Genomic DNA, 21,423 nt, shown 5'->3' on the forward strand with positions numbered 1-21,423 from the left:
TCGATGAACGAACCTATCCATTTGACACACCACCTCCATCATATCAGGTTATAACTTCTATTATACGTCGCATGAAATCCTCTACTTCTCCCTGTCCTTTTGACAAGATATCCATAATTTGCTTGAAACGTTGCCCTTACCTACGACTTTTCTTTACTAAAATTATTCATAGCATCTGGGTATCTGGTAATGTTCCATCCGAATGAAGAAAAGCATAAACGATGATAATCCACAAAAAAGACAATACAGATGATCCTCCTAACTTCAGACCAATAACCTTAGAATCTGTTCCCTTAAAAATGTTCACCTCCTGCCTACGTAACACTATTTTCAACTTTCTGAACAAAATGGATTCATTGAAAGTCAAATTCAAAAAGGCTTCACTCTCAAGGTATCAGGTAATTCAGAACACACGGCACTTTTGGGTCATATGATAAACAAAGCTCGCACAAAACAGCGCTCTTTGGTTGTTACCCTGCTTGATCTCAAAATTGCTTTTGGTGAGGTCCACCATAATTTGATTCCCTCTAGTCTTTCGTACCACCATATACCATCTCATATCCAGGCTCTGGTCTCATATCCAGCTTCAAGACGTCTATCCTCACAGATACATTCCAAACCCCTGCCATTATCGTTTGTGGTGGTGTTCTTCAAGGTGACTGCCTCAGCCCTCTTGTATTCAATCAGAAAAATATAAACAGCTTGGCTTCTCTCCCCACGACGAAAACAACCGCATGTACCAGCCAGGGTTGATAAGTATGTCACCTTTGGCATTAAGAAAGACTCAACAAGATCTCTTCAGTTCCAGCCAAAGCTTTTTGTCAACAACCAAAGCGTGCCTGTTGTTAGAAATGGACAATCTTTCAAATACCTCAGCCGCTTCCCTTGACTTCGAACTGACCAATGCGAATGATAAAGAAAAACTGCTATGTTTTCCAGCCTTTTGAAAGAAATTGATGACTTGCCACTGCATCCGAAAAATAAATTTCTATTGTACCACAGCTATGTATTGTCCAGACTTTCTTGGCAGTTTACTGTTGCTGTACCACAGATATGTATTGTCCAAAGTTTCTTGGCAGTTTACTGTTGCAGACCTATCAAAGACCTGTGTCATTGAAAACCTCGATAATCTTGTCTCTAAATACATTTGCCAATGGCTTGATTTTCCCATAAGTGCTACCACCACTAGTATAGTTCTTTCTAAAGTTGAATTTGGTCTTGATCTTTATCTACCTTCTGTCAAATTCACTCAATGCCAAACTGTTTCATGCAATGCCCTCCGAACTTCTTTTAACACAAACATTCAAGCATTATGGAAAAACACCAGGAGTGGAATGAATCTGCAATACGGCATCTACCGTAACACCAAAGACTTACTGAAAGCAGTAAAATCAGACAGTAGAGAGCGCTTGGCACACCAATTACTATCCCAGGGTGCTATTATTTCAATTCTTCTGGACCACTATCTTAAAAAGCTCAATAGTCTTTGATCTACTGTGCAGAGGAATCTACCTACGAACATCTTCAACTTCACCATCAAATACCTGCACAATACTCTCCCTACGCACAAAAATCTAAGCCTATGGAACCAAAGCCAATCATATTATTACGAATTCTGCCTTCTTCCCAAAAATTTACTCCATCTAGTCTGGGCTCTTAGCACAGTATTTGACTTAAATTGTGAAAATTGTGATACCAGCATGAAAATGGGTACACTGGGGATAATTTCACATGCTGATGACGATGCCGGAAAGACACAAGCCGAAACATTCCCCAAGTGCTATTTTTAGACTGGGGTACTTGGCCCCAGTCCTCGAATTGGGCCAATCGCCATATATCATTACTGATTTATGAAAAAAGTGGGAAAGGAAAGATTTAACTAAAATTGTCTCTGTTTTTGTCAAATTTCTTGGGATTAATCTTCTTCTGCGATGTTCCTGAAAATCCACTTCTGAATTAACGGAAAAATTATACTGCAGAACTTTTTAATATTTTGAATGTTTTTAAAAATTACATGAAGGACAATTTTTCGTTTGAAAATTTTGAAAAAGATCATCCACCCATTTTTACCGACTAGAACACAAATGTCTATTCTTGGGGGTTGTTACATCTCCCACATCCCCCCCATGCGACCGGCCCTTCCTTCATTAGATTGCACCTTGGATGTTTAGCCTTGGTCATACAAACTACTCGCGCTGGCTGCCAATATAACATCAATCGTATTTGAAAGTAGCCTATAATTATAACGACTTTCGCCCTTCCGAATATGTTTGAGTTTGAAAGGTCAGTAAGGGTATTTAGCATTTCTGCTACTTTGGATAGTCAGCATTTTATACAAATTGTATGAGACTTTAAGAAGTAGCGAAATGTGAAAGTCACATTTTCTTGAACATGTGATAAATTGCATTGACCTTCAGAGGCAGGAAAAGCGTACATATTCAAACATATCGCTTTATGCATATATTAACTGCGTTTTTTCATAACATTATTCGGTGATTGAAAAGTTGTATGAAGCTACACTTTAGTATTTACATCAAAATTAGCGATATTCAACAGTAGATGAAAAAGTCGAATGAGCTTGGATCTAAGTATCCCATTCAGAAAAGAAAAAATAGGCGGAATTTTATCTCTCCGTTATATTTTGGTGTATCACAAAGTATAGAATGCTAGTCTTTTTATGTTAAAAAGCAGTAATGACTAATAACTTGCAATAAAAGCAAGTCGAAAAGGTGGGTCTATTATTTGTAGCATCTAGAGATGATATTCTACTATTTTCTAAAAATATTGTTTGGTTAACCAAAAAGGTAGACAGCCATACTATCATGTTTACGTAAAAAGCAAGTAATGGCTTGTACAAGAGTACATAGAGGACTAGAGGCAACAGCCCTAATCTAAATATAGCATCAAGGGTGATATTTTAATTGTTTCTTTGTTATACTTTTATCGTGTGGAATTGTGTTCAAACCTATACCTTCATGCTCAATTTAAACTTTAGTTAACTACATATAAACAATCTTTTGATGGTACAAAACTTGAAAATGGCTTTGAAAAAAGCAAACATTTAGTAAACTAAAGCTTTTCGTCTGACACTCTTCAGAGTCCCCAAAACTCGCCCTCAAAGAGAACAGCCACCTCGGTCTTGCAGATCTAAAAGTACAACTAAAACCTGCGATTCTGCTATCGGGCAGCATTTATTGGAAAACCCAGATTGTGCAAAAAACTATAATGGCGACATGTTTTGGATTATTTGTAAAACCCGATCGTCGTTCCACCTAGCAGTTTTGGAATCTATCTACATAAGCACGAAAAAACCGCTACTGTGTTGACAAAAGGAGTTCGTTTTCACCTTAGGACTCTATTGGTAACATTCTCAATAGGCAAGCGGCACTGATTGGTCAACCTCAACTGGGTATATATATTTCCTAGCGTAGAGTTTTCGGTCTATGTTCTGACGTTTTAAACTCTGAAGAGTGTCAGACGAAAAGCTTTAGTTTACTAAATGTTTGCTTTTTTCAAAGCCATTAACTACATATGGATGAAATCCAAAATTGAGGACTGGGGTCAAGCACCCCAGTCTAAAAATAGCACTTGGGGCACTTTTCAGCTTGTGTCTGTTCAGCATCATTATCAACGTGTCAAATTGCCCCAGTGTACACATTTTCATGCTAATACCACAATTTGCACAATTCATGTCAAATACTGTGCTTAGAGCCTAGACTATGAAGGTAAAACCCAAATTCGAGAACTGGGTTCCAGTACTTCATTCTAAAAATAGCATCAAGAGGTAAGATTGTCAATTACAATTACATCAAGAGGTAAGAATGGAGAAAGCTACATTTCATATTCATATAAAAGAGAGTAATCATTTAGAGAAGAATGCCTGAATAGAGACATGGGTACCAATTTCATGTTCTAAAAATAGCATAAAGGGGCCATTTTTCATTTCCTTTCCTCTTAATATATTTTGCTATATGATAATGCACCTAAATCTTTTATCTCCCACTTTTTTCATAAATAAGTAATGACATATGGAGATTGGGCCCAGTTGGAGGACTGGGGCCATGTACCCCAGTCTAAAAATAGCACTTGGGGGCATTTTTCGGCTTGTGTCTGTTTGGCATCGTCATCAGCGTGTGAAATTACCCCAGTTTAGCTATTTTCATGCTGGCATCACAATTTGCACGATTCATGTTCTAACAGCCCAGACTAATGTCGTTGTAGGCTGCAAAGTTTTTCTCGAACAATATCGTTGTACCTGGCAGGTACTACCTGGCATCATAATTCTGCTTTAAAATTTCTTGCAACCTCCTTGAAAGCAATAAAGGGATCCACTCTTTTTGCCAATATACCTGGCTTCTCCTCACCATCCATCATAACAGGAGAGAATCTGCGCCCAGATCTACTTTTGCAGACAAAGGAAAACATTTTATTTGTTTTGGAACTAACAATATGATTAAAAACTAACCTTAACTCCAATGCAGAAAGGAAACGTTTAAATTATACTTGCCTTGTCTCAGACCTAAGACAAAGTTTCAAATCTGCCATATTTATAAATCTCTCCATCATATTTTGTAAACCCAAGCTAGCCAATTGCAAATCACCTTGTAATAGTGAGACTTGTAGTTGTAGTTTAAGTTAAATTGAAATTGAAAAGTTTGCATTCCAAAATCTGTATATTTTCCATCACCATGTCCAAAAATGAAATTTTCTGTCCGAAATTAGTCGCCCGAACAAATATTCGAGGTTAATGTTTCATAGAGTAAGCTTACAGTACCTAGGCACTTCTTTGAGTTGGTTCTTAGAGTTCCTGAACCGGACGGACACTGAACACAGCTGGCTTTGTTGCTAAAGCGTTGATACATGTTCACTGGGCATCCAAGACAATTCTGCGTTGTTGAATTATAATACATCCCAGGGGTGCAGACGTCTAGCAATCAAAAGAAATTAGTTCAAAACTAGGAGTGACTAGTGTTCTTTAGCTTCTGTTATAGAATATATTTGTTTTGGAGACAAACAAAAGAAAGTATTTTGATTAGTTAAGCAACCCTCCATCCTTGAAGCAAAGAGCATGCGCACGGAACAAGTTCACATTTGAACGTTTTCGCTCGTTTGTCTCCTAAACAAAGATGCTTATATAGCGTCACAAAATCTGCGTGGTTGAGCATAGCAATAACGGTATTAAAATAGAGGAAAAATACAATGTTATGTAAACAAAGTGCTAGAAGAAGATGAAAATGATGAGAATGAGAAATAACTCACAACAATAATCCGAAGCCATATATGAGGTTTTGACAAAAACACTGTTGAGTGGGCAACAGGTTTCTCTAGTGCGATTACAGCGTTGTTTTAGTGAATAAGTTACCGAAACACCTTGACAGGAATACGACCCAATTGGACTAATTGCAGCAGTTACATTTGATTGACGGTTTTTTATTTCGGCCTCAAGAGCGACAGCAAAAGAACGTAGCCTCGCATTGGTCATATTTTGTATGGCAACCGATGATGAAAACCTGACATAAAATCTATAATTGAATCTCTCTATTTTGCCTTCTGCTGTATTACCAATATGCTTCCATGACATCTGAATATCTGCAAATTCTGGCCATAATGACCACCCATAGAGGTATGTGGGCAGCGATGCTACGACTTTATCCCAGGAACTACTGTAAAAGGGTGATTTGAATATAGATATGTCGAATATAACAGCTATTCCAATGTGGTGGTAAATATCAACAGTCTTCTTCACTGAAAAATTAAACAAAGTTGCCAAAAAGTAGAAAGAATTGAATATCTACCTGTATAAAATTTGGATGCTTATCACAAATTATAATTGATTATAAAAGCAGAACAGTTGCGATGAGCGGCATAACATGCCATAAGAGTAAAATCCAGTACTGGCATATGAAGCAACAAAGTTTTCTATTAGGAACTAATTGGTAACCACTCTGCAAAAACCTTACCGAAGTGATGACGTCACAAAAAAATTTTTCTTAGAAGTTTTCAGTTTTGGCTATATAATCCCAACAGACATTGTGGAATACCTCTAAATGTGCAAAGTCACCTGCATGTGTTATAAATTGGCTGAGGTATGACCAAATAAGCAGAGGCTGTTTCCCCATTACACCTCTCTAATTTTATCGTGGTTCATAACTTAATGAATCAGGCAGAACAACAGTCATCTGTTAGCAAACTAGAAATCTTTCATTGGCCATATCTTGGCCAAATTTGAACGTATCTAATTTAAATGATGAGAGGTATTTTGTGCCGTTCTTTCAGATTATGCGGCCAAATTAAGAACTTCTAAAGTGGTTTTTATAACGTGTTTCTTTGTAAACTTACATGCACAACCGGGTGATGGTTGAGTCCAGTTTCCGCCAGGACAGTGTAAGGTTGGTGCCGTCACTGTCTTATCTGCTATTGTGTAGTTCGTATTGCAAGAAATATTGCAGGATGTTAGGGGCAAATTGACATGACAAGACGCAACACCATTGTCCGGCTGAATATTGCATGTTCTGTTGTTCGGACAGCCACATCCTTAATGAAAGTTCAAACACACATAGGTCACACATAAAAAAGTACAGTGCAATCAAACAAAATCATCTAATGTCTTAAAGAAATTCAAAGCTAGATCACCGTTGAACGTTCACAAATCTTTATCACATCGGTTAAACTATGCCACTACCTGTCTGACATCACACTCATGTTTTATTATAAGAAACAAAGGTCGATTTTGAGTACTCAAGTTTCTTAATGTTCTAGAAATTTCAATACTCGTTTTTTCTTAAGAGTTTCTTGTCATGAATGATGTTATGAAATGTTCATGACCTTTTTTATCTGGTCAAGAGATTCGCTTTGATGCAGTATTTAGGTGTGGGAAGTATATTTTTACCCCAGGTGTCTTAAGTTCTAGGCGAACAGGGCAATCATGTTCTTGTATTATACATAATTTCGCTGTTCTCAGTTTTATCACGATTTAATAGTTTCTAATTTTTTTTGCTTCGAGTACTGAAATTTCTTAATTTTTCTGACTGTCCAGTACTCGTTTCTTATAGCCAGTTTCTTATAAGAAAAAATGTGTGTATAGACAGAATTTCGCAGAACCATCTAGCAACAAGCCTAACCGAAGTTTTTAAGGGTTCTACTATAAAAGCATAGATAATAGAAAAATCTCTGGTTAGGAATGCCGGCGAACTTCAAAAGGGATTTCTATTATTCTGTTTTTGATGTTGAGCAAGATAGTTTGCAAAGGTCACATGACATTGATCGTGCACAACATTGCGATAATGGCTACGTTGAATAATGTGCTTTGGTTACTGGGGACAATTTCGATGCAATAATGAACGCAGTTGAAGATAATGGAGGATTAGAAGAGACTCTTGAAGAAGCAATCGATAAAGTAGGTTATTTTTGCATCCATTCTTTAAGAAATATAAATTTTGCTAAATAAACTTCGAGTTCATAATTCCCTCTTGGCCTACCTAGAGTAGATTCTTATTCCAGCCTACCTCGATTTAATTGTAATTGATAACATTATAGGCAAGCGGCACTGATTGGTCAACCTCAAGAGTCATGTACTCGTGTTTCTGATTGGCCTATTTCGATCCACAACTGGGTATATATATTTCTTAGCGTAGAGTTTTCGATCTATGTTCTGACGTTTTAAACTCTGAAGAGTGTCAGACGAAAAGCTTTAGTTTACTAAATGTTTGCTTTTTTCAAAGCTATTTACAAGTTTTGTACCACCAAAAGATTGTTTGTAATTGATAAGAAAGCATAATATCAAATTAATCGATTCGATACGATGTTTTATGTTATAACGATGAGTAAGAGCTTTTGATAAAGTACTCGAAGACAAAGAATGATTAAATACGAGGTTCTATGTTAATACGATGCGAGAAATCTTTAATAATATCGACAACTTCATTGTTGACAGTCAACATTACAGTCAATAGAACTGATACGAGTTTATTATGTTTGTTCCTACCCTTGTTCCGTTTATAAATTATTTTATCTATTTATCTGTCTACATTTGCTTACAATGTTTACTTTTCATAAGGTAACAACTGGGAATTACACCTGTAAAATTTGCAAAAAAGGTTGCAAAAGCAGGCGTGGATTAAAGAGCACACAAAAAGCCACAAAAACACTGTTGAAGAAGGCCTTCTGGATATTTCACCGCTAAACAATATCATATGTGAGGAAAAGTTGAGGTTTATTAGCAACGAATGCTACCCAGAAAATCATAGAAAAGAGCTTAAGGGAGTTGATCAGAATCAGTTGTTGAAGGAAGAACTACTCAGAGCAATTACAGACCATTTTAACAATTTAATGGAAGATGGTAATGCAGAAAGGTTTTATTCCCAGACTTATGCATATATTGCATTACAGGTCATGTGTCATGAACATGACTGGCTAATGCAATACAATTGTATCTTTTGATAAGGGCTCGATCCTCTTCGCTTGCCAAAGACAAGCTAAACATTCTAAAAGCAAAGCTTTGAGAAAGGAAATAAAGTTAACACAGGAAAACAAAGCAAAAAATCTGATACAGATTAATTTTTTTCTAATTAAATTACTTTTATCAACATTCTAAAGTTTCTGATGAAGTTTCCTCAGGCAATAAAAAAAAGATTGCCATGTTTCAAAAAGTGGCAATTAAAGATTGATACAAACATTCAAGAAAATTATAAGCAATGCCAGAATGTATCACAACTTAAATAATAACAAGCCAAAATAATGTTTTTCTGACTTAACTTGATTTTCTTCTTATACTGTATATAATGTTGTTATAATTTTAAATTGATAATATTCACAGTTTGAGTTTTAATTAGCTGTAGGTGTTTACACCTTATCTAATGTTTGATTGTTTTGAATTATTGACAGAATAATTAACATATATTTTGGTTCCAAATGGAAAATCTTCAAGCAGCTAGCATCAAAAACATTTGGACTAGTTGGCCTTAATTAGCTTCTTTATAGCTACTAGGCGTTTATTTAGTACGTCAACTTCAAACAAATTATTTATTATTATTATTATTATTATTATTATTATTATTATTTATATTATTATTATTATATATTTCTTTTCTAAATAACCCAAAGTTAATGCTGGGTAGACCAATAATGCATACATCTCACATTGTTGCCAGTGTCCTTTAATGCTTTTCTATATAATATCGATTTAACTTTTGTAAAATATTTGCTTGCGTTAAGCAAGGATCGTTTGAAACATTCTGCCAACTTTTTTCCCTGTCATATCGACCACGGGCATTGCCACTCTCGCAGGTTATGCTTTTCTGATTGCGAATGGTATTGTCATTGTAACCAAAAGCTTGCAAGTCTGGGTTATTGGAGCGCCCCCCGAGCTTTCTTTGATTTCCAAAATACTCCTCCAATGGATCCTGACAGAATCTTTCGGACAGGGCAAATTCAGCTTTCTCTGCTAGGAAGAGTTTAATATCATCAAGGGCAGAATAGACAGTTACCTGAAATCATTTAAATGTTTGCCAAGAAATAAACATTTTGCTTCTGGCTGTCTTGCTGAAGTCTTCTTCCCTGCTATTTTATAAATTCTCTCCAATCTACAAGAAACTGTAGGAATACACATTGTAGCCAGTCAAACCTTGGGTCAGTGAAGAATTGTATGGAGCAAGATTTTGTTTTCGTCTGTGTACATGCTCAGTGGTGCTTCTAATATTCATGCAATCATGAAAAGATTCCATGAGTTGAAAGAACTGTGCTGTAGCCGAGACTTCATTTCCACCAAAATGAAGAAGGCCTTTGGCCATAGTGGAGCTTAACCTCTGGGCAGCTAAATTCACTCACATTTTTGAATAGAGAGTGAGGTTTACATGTTCATATGTGATCTTTGGTATGACTTTCAAAAATTCTCAGCATCAAGAGAATACATTTCAGATATATGTTGCCAAAGTAAATTTTTACCTTCATTCCACATATATCTTGACTGTCTGCCACTACCAGGATTATACTGGCAATTTCGTGCAGTTTTCAGAAAATGTGGAGCATCTGAAAATAAGTATAAGATTCTGTTGCTGTTGCCAAAATAGGTTTATGAAGAATGTGATGTTTTTTTCATCTTTCCCACCAAATATCTTGATTATGTCTTGGCCAACTTCCTTGTCATAATTTTATTTTCCAGCTGTGAGCACTTCAAGCGCTGTTCTTGAAGTGTTAATTTAAGGTGCTGGGGTAATGTGAAGGAAACAGGACCTTTAAGTTTTACAGGAACTTGTTGCCCTCTTTTTTCCCTGCCACTTCCTTTGTGCAAAGCACTTTAAAGTCCGCACAACCATTTTAAGGCTCACCGTCACAAAGAACATCACAAGATACATGCCTTCTACTGTTTGTACAGTTGAATGCAATGTAGTCATCTCTAAGTGGGTCATGTGACTTTTGTATAACATATCGAATAATCTCCCGATGTTGAGTATCTTCTTTGATGCCATCACAAATTTGATGGCTTTCAACAGTTGAGCCTCGTGGAACGTCTGTTTTCCTTGTAAATACGATATGTCTTTGGAAGGAAAAAACCAAAGCAATAAATTGAAAAGCCAAGGATATCATCAACCTGAATCTAATATCTTGTTAAGAGATATGATACTTCTGCCAATTTGAAGATATTCCTGTCCATCCAACACTTGAATGCCCCAGCAGCTAATTGATTTCAACTTTTGAATTCTTGTTGTAAAATCTTTGAACGACAGGCAACAGTATTTCTTTCCAATAGAAAGAATGTCTTGGACGATGTTCCTTGAAGGTCTTGCTACTTTTTCTTCTCTGTCCTGGGCCTTGTTTGGCATACCCAGCGTTGGTATAGAACCAAACACAGGTTTCTTCTTGACCATTTTGTCAGTCTCAACCAAAAAGAACAAGAACAAAAATCAACTTTTGCTGATCTCCGTCCGATCTTCAATGGAGAATGTTGCATTCGTTTGAAGACGCTGGACAAACCTTATTTTTGATTATATTTTGCGGTATATGAATGAGGCTATGAAATTTTATCATTAAGATGATTTTTGATATAGGATTATAGCCTTTCTTATCAACGGATACAACCGACTATGGGCTAAGTGTTGCTAAGACTTAATAAGCTTCACAAGTATATTTGAACGCAAGAATACAAAAACTTACATATTTCGATTTCTTCTGGTTGGAAGTGCTTCTCACATGTAAAAACTTTGTCTTTTAATATCTGCCATTTAAAATCTGCATCAACAACCTGTGTCCTAGTATTTTGACTGAGCCATTGCTCGCGCCAAGACTTGTACTTTTAATCCTTGGCAGCTTGAAGCTTAAAAATACCTATGCCCTTCGATCTTCGACAAGTCCCACAACCAAAAACAGCGAAATTTACTCCCGGCATTTGTAGTTTCAACCTTTATTTTCGCATAGTACTCTTTAAAACGATAATATCAAGTACATATCACAATCTCGTGTCGCGTGAGATGGTGTGGTGTGCACTATCAATGTCACGTGACAGCTATATTTGGGGAATTGTGATCAAGACGACAACAAGAAAATGACAACGAGAAAATGAAACAGCTCCATCTCATTTACATCCTTTCGTAAAAAGAGTTGCAATTTTTCACATAGGTGTGGTTTCATCGACTCGCTGCATCTACTTGGTAAAAAACTTGGTAGAGGTCTGGACTCAAGTTCCCTTTTCTAAAAATAGATTGTGGGTCAATGTAAAAGATGAGATTGCTTTTATGGTTTTATGAAGCATAATCTCTGTTTCATAAGTGATTTTTGTATTTTGTTGCCGGGTACGACAGAAAAAATAATCAGCATCTTCCCTGGAGGTCTGGAACCTATGATAGACCAGGTTTATTTTGAGGTAGGTACCACCTGAAAATGGACAAATCGCGGTGGTTATCTTCAGGTACGCACATATGTAGGGGTTTAGAAAAGTGATGGTGGATGGCGATCTGCTGGGACCTATAGGGTGAAAACTGGGGTGAAAAAATTAGCACTCAGACGTAATGCCTCTGTTGAGGTGAGAATGGAAAATATCCACTTGGATACAACACAAGTTACAGTTTTTGCTCTACAACATTCAAGAATACGAAAGTCTGACACTTTTCATGCAAAACATTGTGAATATAGCTTAATATTCCTATCATATTGTGTTAGATGTGATCTAAATGATTTGACCTGAGTTCAAAAACTGATCAAAGAATGAAAAAACTGCGTATACCTCTCACAGTCACTTCCATGATACATAATGCTCGATTGCCATAAAGATCTGTAGCATTCATCGTCACTTGATTTCGAGAGTCAGACATGAATGTTGTTCCGTTTGGAGGGTTGAAGACGATACTTGCAATACGAGTATTATCTTTGGCATACCCACTTCCCCAATAGGCGATAACCGGCAAGTCGCTTGATATGATCACGTTCTTTGGACATTCAGTTACTGGTGCTTCTTTGTCTGTGGGAAATTGAATGATTGAAAAGTAATTTCAGCATAATTAAACCTTTTTTATAGCTTATGTCGTAATTCCTCGACTAAGCATTCCCCTCCGATAAGCAATTTAGTCTTAATGGAACGGGGAAGGCAGCTAACCAAAAAGAATAGGAAGAAACAACAAAGTTTGTTCTAGATTTAATTTTTGTTAGTTTTATTTTCATTTTTTCATAGCAAGTAAGCGCTTTTAACACATTCTCAAATATATCAATTTTCTCTATCTTAATTTTTATTTTCTAAATCCCCCTTTTACTTGCTTGTTTTTGCTTAAAATTCCTTGGACGCCCACAAAAATCAAATAAGCTACTTGCAAGTTACTGAGACTTTATAAACAATCTTGTGCTACAGGTAGCGAGAAACAAACCAAAAACATAATTTCAAAGGATATAAAGATTTTAAAGTTTTCAAGAGAAATAGTTTCTGAATCTGCTAGTATTTGTGGAGTCGTTTAGCTTGTTAGGCAAATTTGCCTATTTTATTGCAACAATATGAGAGCAAGTTCTAAACCAAAGACTCACTTATACCATCAATATCAGCAATTTACCTAGAACTGTTATTGCAAAAGTGCAATTGGCAATGTTTCCTTCTGCATCTTCCGCATGATAGGTGATTGAAGTAACTCCAGGTCCTAACTGGAGAGGGGGCATCAAAATTGGCGTTACTGTCACATTCGGTGGTATTCCACTGTTGTCTGTTGCTGTTGGCACATTCCAAGAATAGTACATGGTTGCTTCTCCTTTAGGCAAAACCAACACGGTGTTGTTGGGGCAAGTGTTTCCAAAGGAGGGAGGCTGAGATTCTAAACAAGAAGAATGCATTATAAAATACTGCACGTCGTGATTGGAAACATAAACTGTTGTTATTTAATAATACAATACAAAAGTGTATAGCTGGAAAATCTGAAAAAGTTGTATGCACTGTCATTAAAAATCAGTACTCTACAAAGAAGTTTTATTGAATGTATTGGTATGTAGAGTAGTGTTTTAACAAAATAGTTTTGCTGGAAGTTTACCTTGGAACATTTTAGAGGCTGGCTCGCAAAGCCCCAGCCAATAGTTCTCTAAATTTGACTATTTAACGCTCGACGTTTAGCTGCCAACTCGAGTAACTATACGCAAAACATTCTAGATATTTCATTCAACGTCAAGTTTTGCTGACAAATTTATTAAAATATAAAATAAAATTTTCAGTCTAAAAAAAAACAAAAACTCCAACTTTTTGCCCAATAAAAATTTTTTCTAAGCCATTACTTTGTTTGAATTTTGATTTCATGATTTTCTCTGATTTCAGTGTCGATAGTGTTATAAAGAGTACCTAAATCCGGAATAGCTACGTTTTGGAAATAGAAAGATTAAAATAAGACATCGTGAGATAGGACATCTGATAAATCACAAAAACAAAGTGCCCAGTTGATTTTAAACTACCATGGATTGGTTAGACTTCCTCGCGATTTGAAAGTCAGATCAGATTAAACAGACGATCAGAAAATGTTCCTTTGCTTTTACTCCACGTATTGTTTACAATGCTATGAGAGCCCTTTCATCCATACAAAAGGATTGCTTTCCTACCACCCAAAAGAGTTCTGCTGTTTATGAATTTACGTGCCAATATGATTCTGGCTACGTAGGACGCACAGTTAATTGTGACGTAGCTAGGTAGGAGCACGATATAATGACGACATGTTTCAGATCGACATGGTATCTACATACGAACAAAAAATCCGCCATTGTGTAGACAGAAGTAGTTTGTTTCTCTCTTTGATCCCTTTGGTAATTTTTCTATAGACACACGCAGCACTGATTTGACAACTATGCCGGTGTAATATGCGTTTTGGTACCGTATGCAAAAGTGTAACATTGTGCAACGCAATATGTTTCAAATCATGTGATTTCATCGTAGTGCGATATTATGACACGTTATATTTAACAAATTGAGCATAATGCTTTTTGAGTTTAAAATTTAACGCTTTCAATCAAGAAAACTTTGGACTCACCATTAATGTTGTACTTTTTTGCATAAACGTACTAAGGGAAATCACAGCACTACTTCTTGTTAGTACCCCCTTGTTAGGAATAGTTCGAATGTTCTTTACATTCTGAACATTATGAACCAGAAAATTTGTGTTCCCAGACTGATTCGCATGCTAAATTCCACCATTCGTTTCCGTTCCCTGTTTTTTAAAGGCTTGGGTACGTTTTTGTATAAGCAAAATGTCATGCGTTTGGGTACCCGGACCGTTTTGCATGCTTAATTCCACCATTCGCTTTGATACTCTATCGCTTGAGTGCTTGGGTACGATATTGCATAACCAAAACTGCCATGCGTTTGAGTACCCGGACCGAAATGCATAAGGTTACCGAAACGACATGACACCGGTTATGTGCTTGCGTTTTTGTGATTGGTCTATTTCGATCCACCTCCGAATATATATTTTTTCCATCGTGTTCTTTCGGATCTATATTCTTACATTCTGTCGTGTAGCGTGACCTTTTCAGCTAGGTATTACCTATTAAAGAAAAGGGTGAGACAGGGTGTGGCTCGTTTGGGCTTGGTGGGAATAGGTGGGGTTGAAATATTGAAGGAATAGCTATTGACCTTTGATTTACTTATCTACATAAGTCGGCAAGTGCTGCATTATCAGGGCTTGGCTATGATAAAAGCGATATTTTGCTACAGAACGAAACACAAATAGTCATTTTCAAGCCATAGTCAATGTTCAAACTCATCCATTATATCGAATTACCGCCAACCATTTCATCAAAAGTGTTCTCTAATATATGTACTAATGTAAAAGGGAAGTAACTGTTAACACTTACTCTTGATGCCTTAATGCAAAAGGGCTTTCGAATGTTTCAAAATTATTCACAAAGGGAATTACGTGAGATATAAAAAGATTGTCACAAGTGTGGTATGCAGTCTAGACGTTTTTATTCATGGCTTAATCGTGATATATTTAATACAAGTTAATGTTTGAAAGAATTGAAGGTAATGAGATGAGACTGCACAATAGGCCCTCGAATAATGAATGCAAACGAAATCGGCCAACACTACTTGCTGAAACAATCTTGAAAAATCAAAGGGTATGAGAGTTCTTGTACAGCATCTAACATTTTTTTTCATTTTTTTATTTTTAACTTAACAGAATAACTTGTACATTTATTTTGGGTGAAATTTTGTTATTTAATTGAATGTTAATTAGCTTAGGTTTTTAGACAGGGCACATTCTAAATCAGTTATTATCTTTTGATTACTGAATGTATTACCCTGTATAAATAATTAAAAATCAATCAATCAATCAATAAATCAATCAATCAGTCACTCAGTCAATCAACCATACCAATCAGTCAATCAATCATACCAATCAATCAATCAATCAATCAATCAATCAATCAATCAATCAATCAATCAATCAATCAATCAATCAATCAATCAATCAATCAATCAATCAATCAATCAGTCACTCAGTCAATCAACCATACCAATCAGTCAATCAATCATATCAATCAATCAATCAATCAATCAATCAATCAATCAATTAATCAATCAATCAATCAATCAATCAATCAATCAGTCACTCAGTCAATCAACCATACCAATCAGTCAATCAATCAATCATATCAATCAATCAATCAATCAATCAATCAATCAATCAATCAATCAATCAATCAATCAAGCAATCAATCAATCAATCAATCAATCAATCAATCAATCAATCAATCAGTCACTCAGTCAATCAACCATACCAATCAGTCAATCAATCATATCAATCAATCAATCAATCAATCAATCAATCAATCAATCAATCAATCAGTCACTCAGTCAATCAACCATACCAATCAGTCAATCAATCATATCAATCAATCAATCAATCAATCAATCAATCAATCAATCAATCAATCAATCAATCAATCAATCAATCAATCAATCAATCAATCAATCAATCAATCAATCAATCAATCAATCAATTAATCAATCAATCAATCAATCAATCAATCAATCATACCAATCAATCAATCAATCAATCAATCAATCAATAAAACAATCAATCAGTCACTCAGTCAATCAACCATACCAATCAGTCAATCAATCATATCAATCAATCAATCAATCAATCAATCAATCAATCAATCAATCAATCAATCAATCAATCAATCAATTAATCAATCAATCAATCAATCAATCAATCAATCATACCAATCAATCAATCAATCAATCAATCAATCAATAAAACAGTCAATCAATCAATCAATCAATCAATCAATCAGTCATACCAATCAATCAATCAATCAATCAATCAATCAATCAATCAATCAATCAATCAATCAATCAAATCAACTATGCGTGAATGCACTAAGCATTTACTCTATTCAATTAAATAATACAAACAGAAGCATCACGGACTGACAAGCAAAAACAGAACCGTCATTTCAAGAGCACAGATCTGAGTGTAGTATTATGTAGAAGCCTACCTTTCCACATTGCTGTTGGTAGATTAGGGGTCAAATGAAAGAAAGAGTATGAAACAGCAATACTGGCATTGCAATAGTTTTTAATGAAGTCATATTTACTGTTTTCGATAAAGCTCCATCACTCCAACCACTCTGACGTCCATTTGCAGTTTATATCGATCTCAAAGCGGGACTATTTTGAATCAACTATGAGCCTGGATGCTGCATACTTCTCAGTGTACAGGACCATTGTTTTAGCTGATTCACGGTAAACATTATTCATGGAAAGGAGCATTTTGATTGGTTCAAGTACCGTCTAGGGTATTCACTGCGTATTCATGACCGATTTCCATTGTGGAATTTCAATTTTTGGACGCTGCGTAATAAACTTTGTTCTATTTGGTTCTGTTGTTATGTTAATAATGAGTGAAGCGAGAGGAATAAGAAACGGGGAGAACTAAAGCAGAGACGTGATTTGTAATGTAAGTACTCTAAGGGAAGAGATTTAGAGACCTTTTTATTCTATTTACTTCTGCTATTTAACTGCTTATCATAACCTGTTATGTTGATTACATTTATTGAATTATTATTCGCTGTTCTTGTTACCTTCATCTATCTGCGTGTTCATCTTTACGAAGTGGGCTAGGCCTATCGCCGTTCAGTTTATCTAAAAACACTTGCTGGAAAATATTGTGGGAATCAACAAAGTTAACCACATCGTTAAACATGAAGTAGCTCAATCTTCAAAATTGGCTTCAAAGATCTCCAAGCTTCTCTATGCTTCGCTTCGTTACAGTTCCATGAAATTTTTAATATTTTGTACTTGTACAAGAGTGGAATCCCGATAATACGAACCCCGGATAAAAGGAACTTCCCGGTATAAAGAACTAAATTTCTGGTCCCTTGGATTCTGCCTAATAAATACCTTACAAATTCTCTCCGTATAACGAATTCCGGATATATCGAACTTTCGTTATTACGAACCATTTTTAGGTCCCTTCATTATAATTAACCCTTCATAAAACGAACTTTTCATACATTTTTCATCTGTTATTTTGTTTTTTAATTTCGGTGTTCATTTATCACTTTCTTTCAGGGAAAATCACTTTTGTAATCGGCAAAATATGTTTATAATATACATTTCTAGCACTGGCTGATAGACTCAGTGCACGAGATGAAGGTTTGATTGCGTCAGAAATGACTCAAATGAGTACATTGATACTAACGAATATCCTCTTACATATGAGACATTGGCAATGAGCGATGACAAAACTTTATTGAGAGACCCAGATGGAGAAGCAGAAGACAAATGAAAATGTGATGTAATCGAAGACATCATTCAGGCACCAACTAGGAGCGAAGTGATACCAGCTTTGCCAATCTCATGGTCCAAAAATATGATAGGAACATTACGATTTTCATTTTAAATGACCAGCCAGTTGTATCATTTGAATTCAGATTGATTTTTTGGAGTTGAATGTGCATAGAGGTTGGAGTTAGCCTAAACAGGCTCACTGCAGGTTCTAGGCATGCGCTGCGAAAAGACCTGAAAAACATTTTCTCTCGGTTTAGCGAACTCCCGATATAACGAATATTTTCTGGTTCCCTTCAGAGTTCGTTATAACGATATAACAAACTATCAACCAGAATCAATAGCCCCAAAGCATCTTTTAAGTTATTACAATTTTTTGTCGTATTAGTATTTTTTTCTGAGATATCTCAGAGTATTCACTGAATACCTTGAATACCAGGACGCTACGCCACTCGTACTTCCCTACCTTTGCACTGAGGTAAAACGCTTGACCACACCAGTCCTTTGCCGCTTACAAAATTGCACGTGCGGTTTACATCTCCAGACAGAGAGTAGCCAGAGATACAGCTATATACGACTGTTTCTCCAAAGACAGAAATTCCTTTCCTTTTTCCGTATTTTGGAACACCAGGATCTTGGCACGGTCGTGCTGAAAAAATGATAAAACATGATTTAAAACCTTATGCAAGTGGCAAATTTATGAATTGTTCTGTTTACAGCAAAACTTGTGTCAAAAATAAGTTTTGGGGGCCAATTTTAGAGACCCTTAATAACATAGGTGCTTGCATCAAATAGCGCACTATAACGCCGTGTATAAAATGGACTAAGATTAGCAAGAATTATTTTAAATAGGCATTCAGCAATTGAATCGGTAACCTTGGCAATTTGGTTCAGTTCCTGACCAGGTACCACGTGAGGAGCATGTTCTGTTTTGACTCCCTCCTGTCAGATTGTATCCGGGTTGGCATTCATACACGATTTTATCTCCAAAAAGAGTTCCATTCAAATACACCAGTTTGCCATTGGCGATTTCCAATTGTCTTCCACATGAAATTCCTGTGATAGTATTTGTCTATAAAGTCACAATTTCTACTACAAAAATGCTTCACAACTAAATACATTTTAGAAAAAGTTGTAAGTGTTTTGTTAAATCTTTTTTATCACCAGTCTCGGGGTCCCTGCTGCAATGGAAACAAACTTGGGAAAAATTTTGATCATAAAATAATGGGATCATTTTTAAAGGAATAAATATCACTTCCACCAGTCTGATGTTGGAGCATAGTATCTGGGGCGTCAAGTTCAAGTTCAAGTTTTAATTTTATCGTCACCCTTATCCAAATTTTCAAAAGCACTTATTCCCCTTTTAAGTTCAATATGCCATATCACACTGAAATATCATGCAAACATATACTTGAAAATATGAAATTTAAAGTCACAATCAATCGTTAACTCTTTCATTAGATTAATACCGATTAGCTGTTTCACTGAGTAATCGCAACCGATTAGATTTTTAGCTTTCAGACAGTCACACCAAAATGAAAACATACTTTTGCAAACAAGGGGCAAGCCTGTCCAAAAGGCATGAGTCTCGTTTGCTAGACACACTCTTTGGAGTGATCCATTCTCGCTGATGTGTCCCTCCAAACATTCGTAATTGATTTTTGACATAAAGTTCCATCCATCTGTGACGTTGGTGAAAGCATTCACCGATGACCCAGGATCTCCACAATTAACCGCTAAAATGCAATAACAGAAGTTCATAAAAAGCAGCGGAAAAGTCTCTTGCACAATGTTTAAATGCTAAAATACCTACCATTTCTTAGAATAAAACGTCCAGATTGATAACAAAGACGACTAATTGTGACAAGGCCCTTTGCATGAAGTTTAAATTCTTGGCAGTAATTTTGCCTGTTGGTCATCTTCAAAGCCTTCAACCAAGAGAGAATCTCGTTTGCTATCGAACATCTTAATTTAAATGATTCGTAACAATCCAATTGATTCGCCATGCTTCCAATGCTCTAAACTACGTTATAATGTACATCCAAGTATTTTTAAAAAGCCCAAGAAAACTTCTAGATTCAGCCAGTGGCGTAGAAAGAGTGGGGTCAGGGGGGCGAAACCCCCTCTGTAAAGCCAAACAGCTATTTTGTCGGAAAATTTCTGATCTTGCCGGAAATATAACATTGTTTTCCATTTTTATCCAAGTGTTTTATTTGAGAGGATAGTCTTATTATAACGATTTCTTTAGTTGTTCTGAATCAGGCGGGCAACTTAAAAATGCCTTTTGCGAAGAGAAGAACATAAAATCTTCAATCTGTATGATTTATGACACATGACTTTGGGTAAAAAATTATACTTTGTCTCCTGTTATATTTCAGTTCTAATGTCGTTATGTTATGTTCTGAATCTATGTCACAACTTCTTTGAAACTGCGTCAAATGCTCACCAATATGGTGCACAGCATGCCACAAAAATGACATTTTTTAATAAAATACTTTTTTCTAGTAGATATAAAAAGATCATTGTCTGTTGTCAGTTTTTGTCAAAAACTTAATACCTATTTATTCAACAAGGACTATCAAATTTGATTCTAAAGCGAAATATATTGTTCTGCCACTCATGTAAATGATCAATTACATTTAAAGCCACTTTAGAAGAAGAGGTGTTCTCTCCTCTTTTATTTTATTCACTGAAAGAGCTCCTTCTAAAGAAAATCCCCTGCAAACAACATTTCACGTAATTGTTATTAATTGCCTGTCATTCAAAGTATTTTGTGTAAGATATTGTATGTAGAGGAATTTTAAAATATAAAAGCTGAACTGAACTGAACTGAACTTTGTTCAAATGCATGAAAATTAATATGCTTCTTAGATTTTTGTCGGAGAATCTCAGTTTTTCAGCCCCCCTATGAAATTTCCTATCTTCGCCACTGGATTCAGCCCTAGATGTTGTTTAATCAAAGCACAGTTTAAGTTTAGAATAAAATAAACTTACCATTGCACGCAGCATAGCCACCACTCCAGCTGCCTGATTTCAAGCACCGAATCTCTTTTGGGCCAGTTCGTAAATATCCAGCATTACATTGAGAAATAACAAGCGCTGGATATCGGAAGGATGAAAACGCTCTAACCCCATTCAGCAAAGGTACTGGTGCTGGGCAATTAACACCTGGGAAA

At 35.9% G+C, this 21,423-nt stretch overlaps 1 protein-coding gene and 1 pseudogene across 1 annotated transcript in view; both read right to left on the reverse strand.

Annotated features, from left to right (window-relative positions):
• LOC135690972 (uncharacterized) overlaps positions 1–21,423 on the reverse strand; it is a 111,125-nt gene that overhangs the window by 46,935 nt on the left and 42,767 nt on the right. The window contains exons 17-25 of the mRNA XM_089116005.1: positions 21,242–21,415; positions 19,795–19,983; positions 19,124–19,303; positions 18,714–18,896; positions 13,032–13,286; positions 12,218–12,451; positions 6,340–6,534; positions 5,260–5,745; positions 4,775–4,927 (exon numbers count right to left, since the gene is read on the reverse strand). Of these exons, the coding sequence (XP_088972131.1) occupies positions 4,775–4,927; positions 5,260–5,745; positions 6,340–6,534; positions 12,218–12,451; positions 13,032–13,286; positions 18,714–18,896; positions 19,124–19,303; positions 19,795–19,983; positions 21,242–21,415 (2,049 nt within the window). The remainder of the gene's footprint in view (positions 1–4,774; positions 4,928–5,259; positions 5,746–6,339; positions 6,535–12,217; positions 12,452–13,031; positions 13,287–18,713; positions 18,897–19,123; positions 19,304–19,794; positions 19,984–21,241; positions 21,416–21,423) is intronic.
• LOC148960435 (uncharacterized) lies at positions 8,913–12,206 on the reverse strand (annotated as a pseudogene).

The sequence above is a fragment of the Rhopilema esculentum genome, chromosome 4 (assembly GCF_057945365.1).
Source record: "Rhopilema esculentum isolate cy_ngs chromosome 4, ASM5794536v1, whole genome shotgun sequence".
Taxonomy (NCBI): domain Eukaryota; kingdom Metazoa; phylum Cnidaria; class Scyphozoa; order Rhizostomeae; family Rhizostomatidae; genus Rhopilema; species Rhopilema esculentum.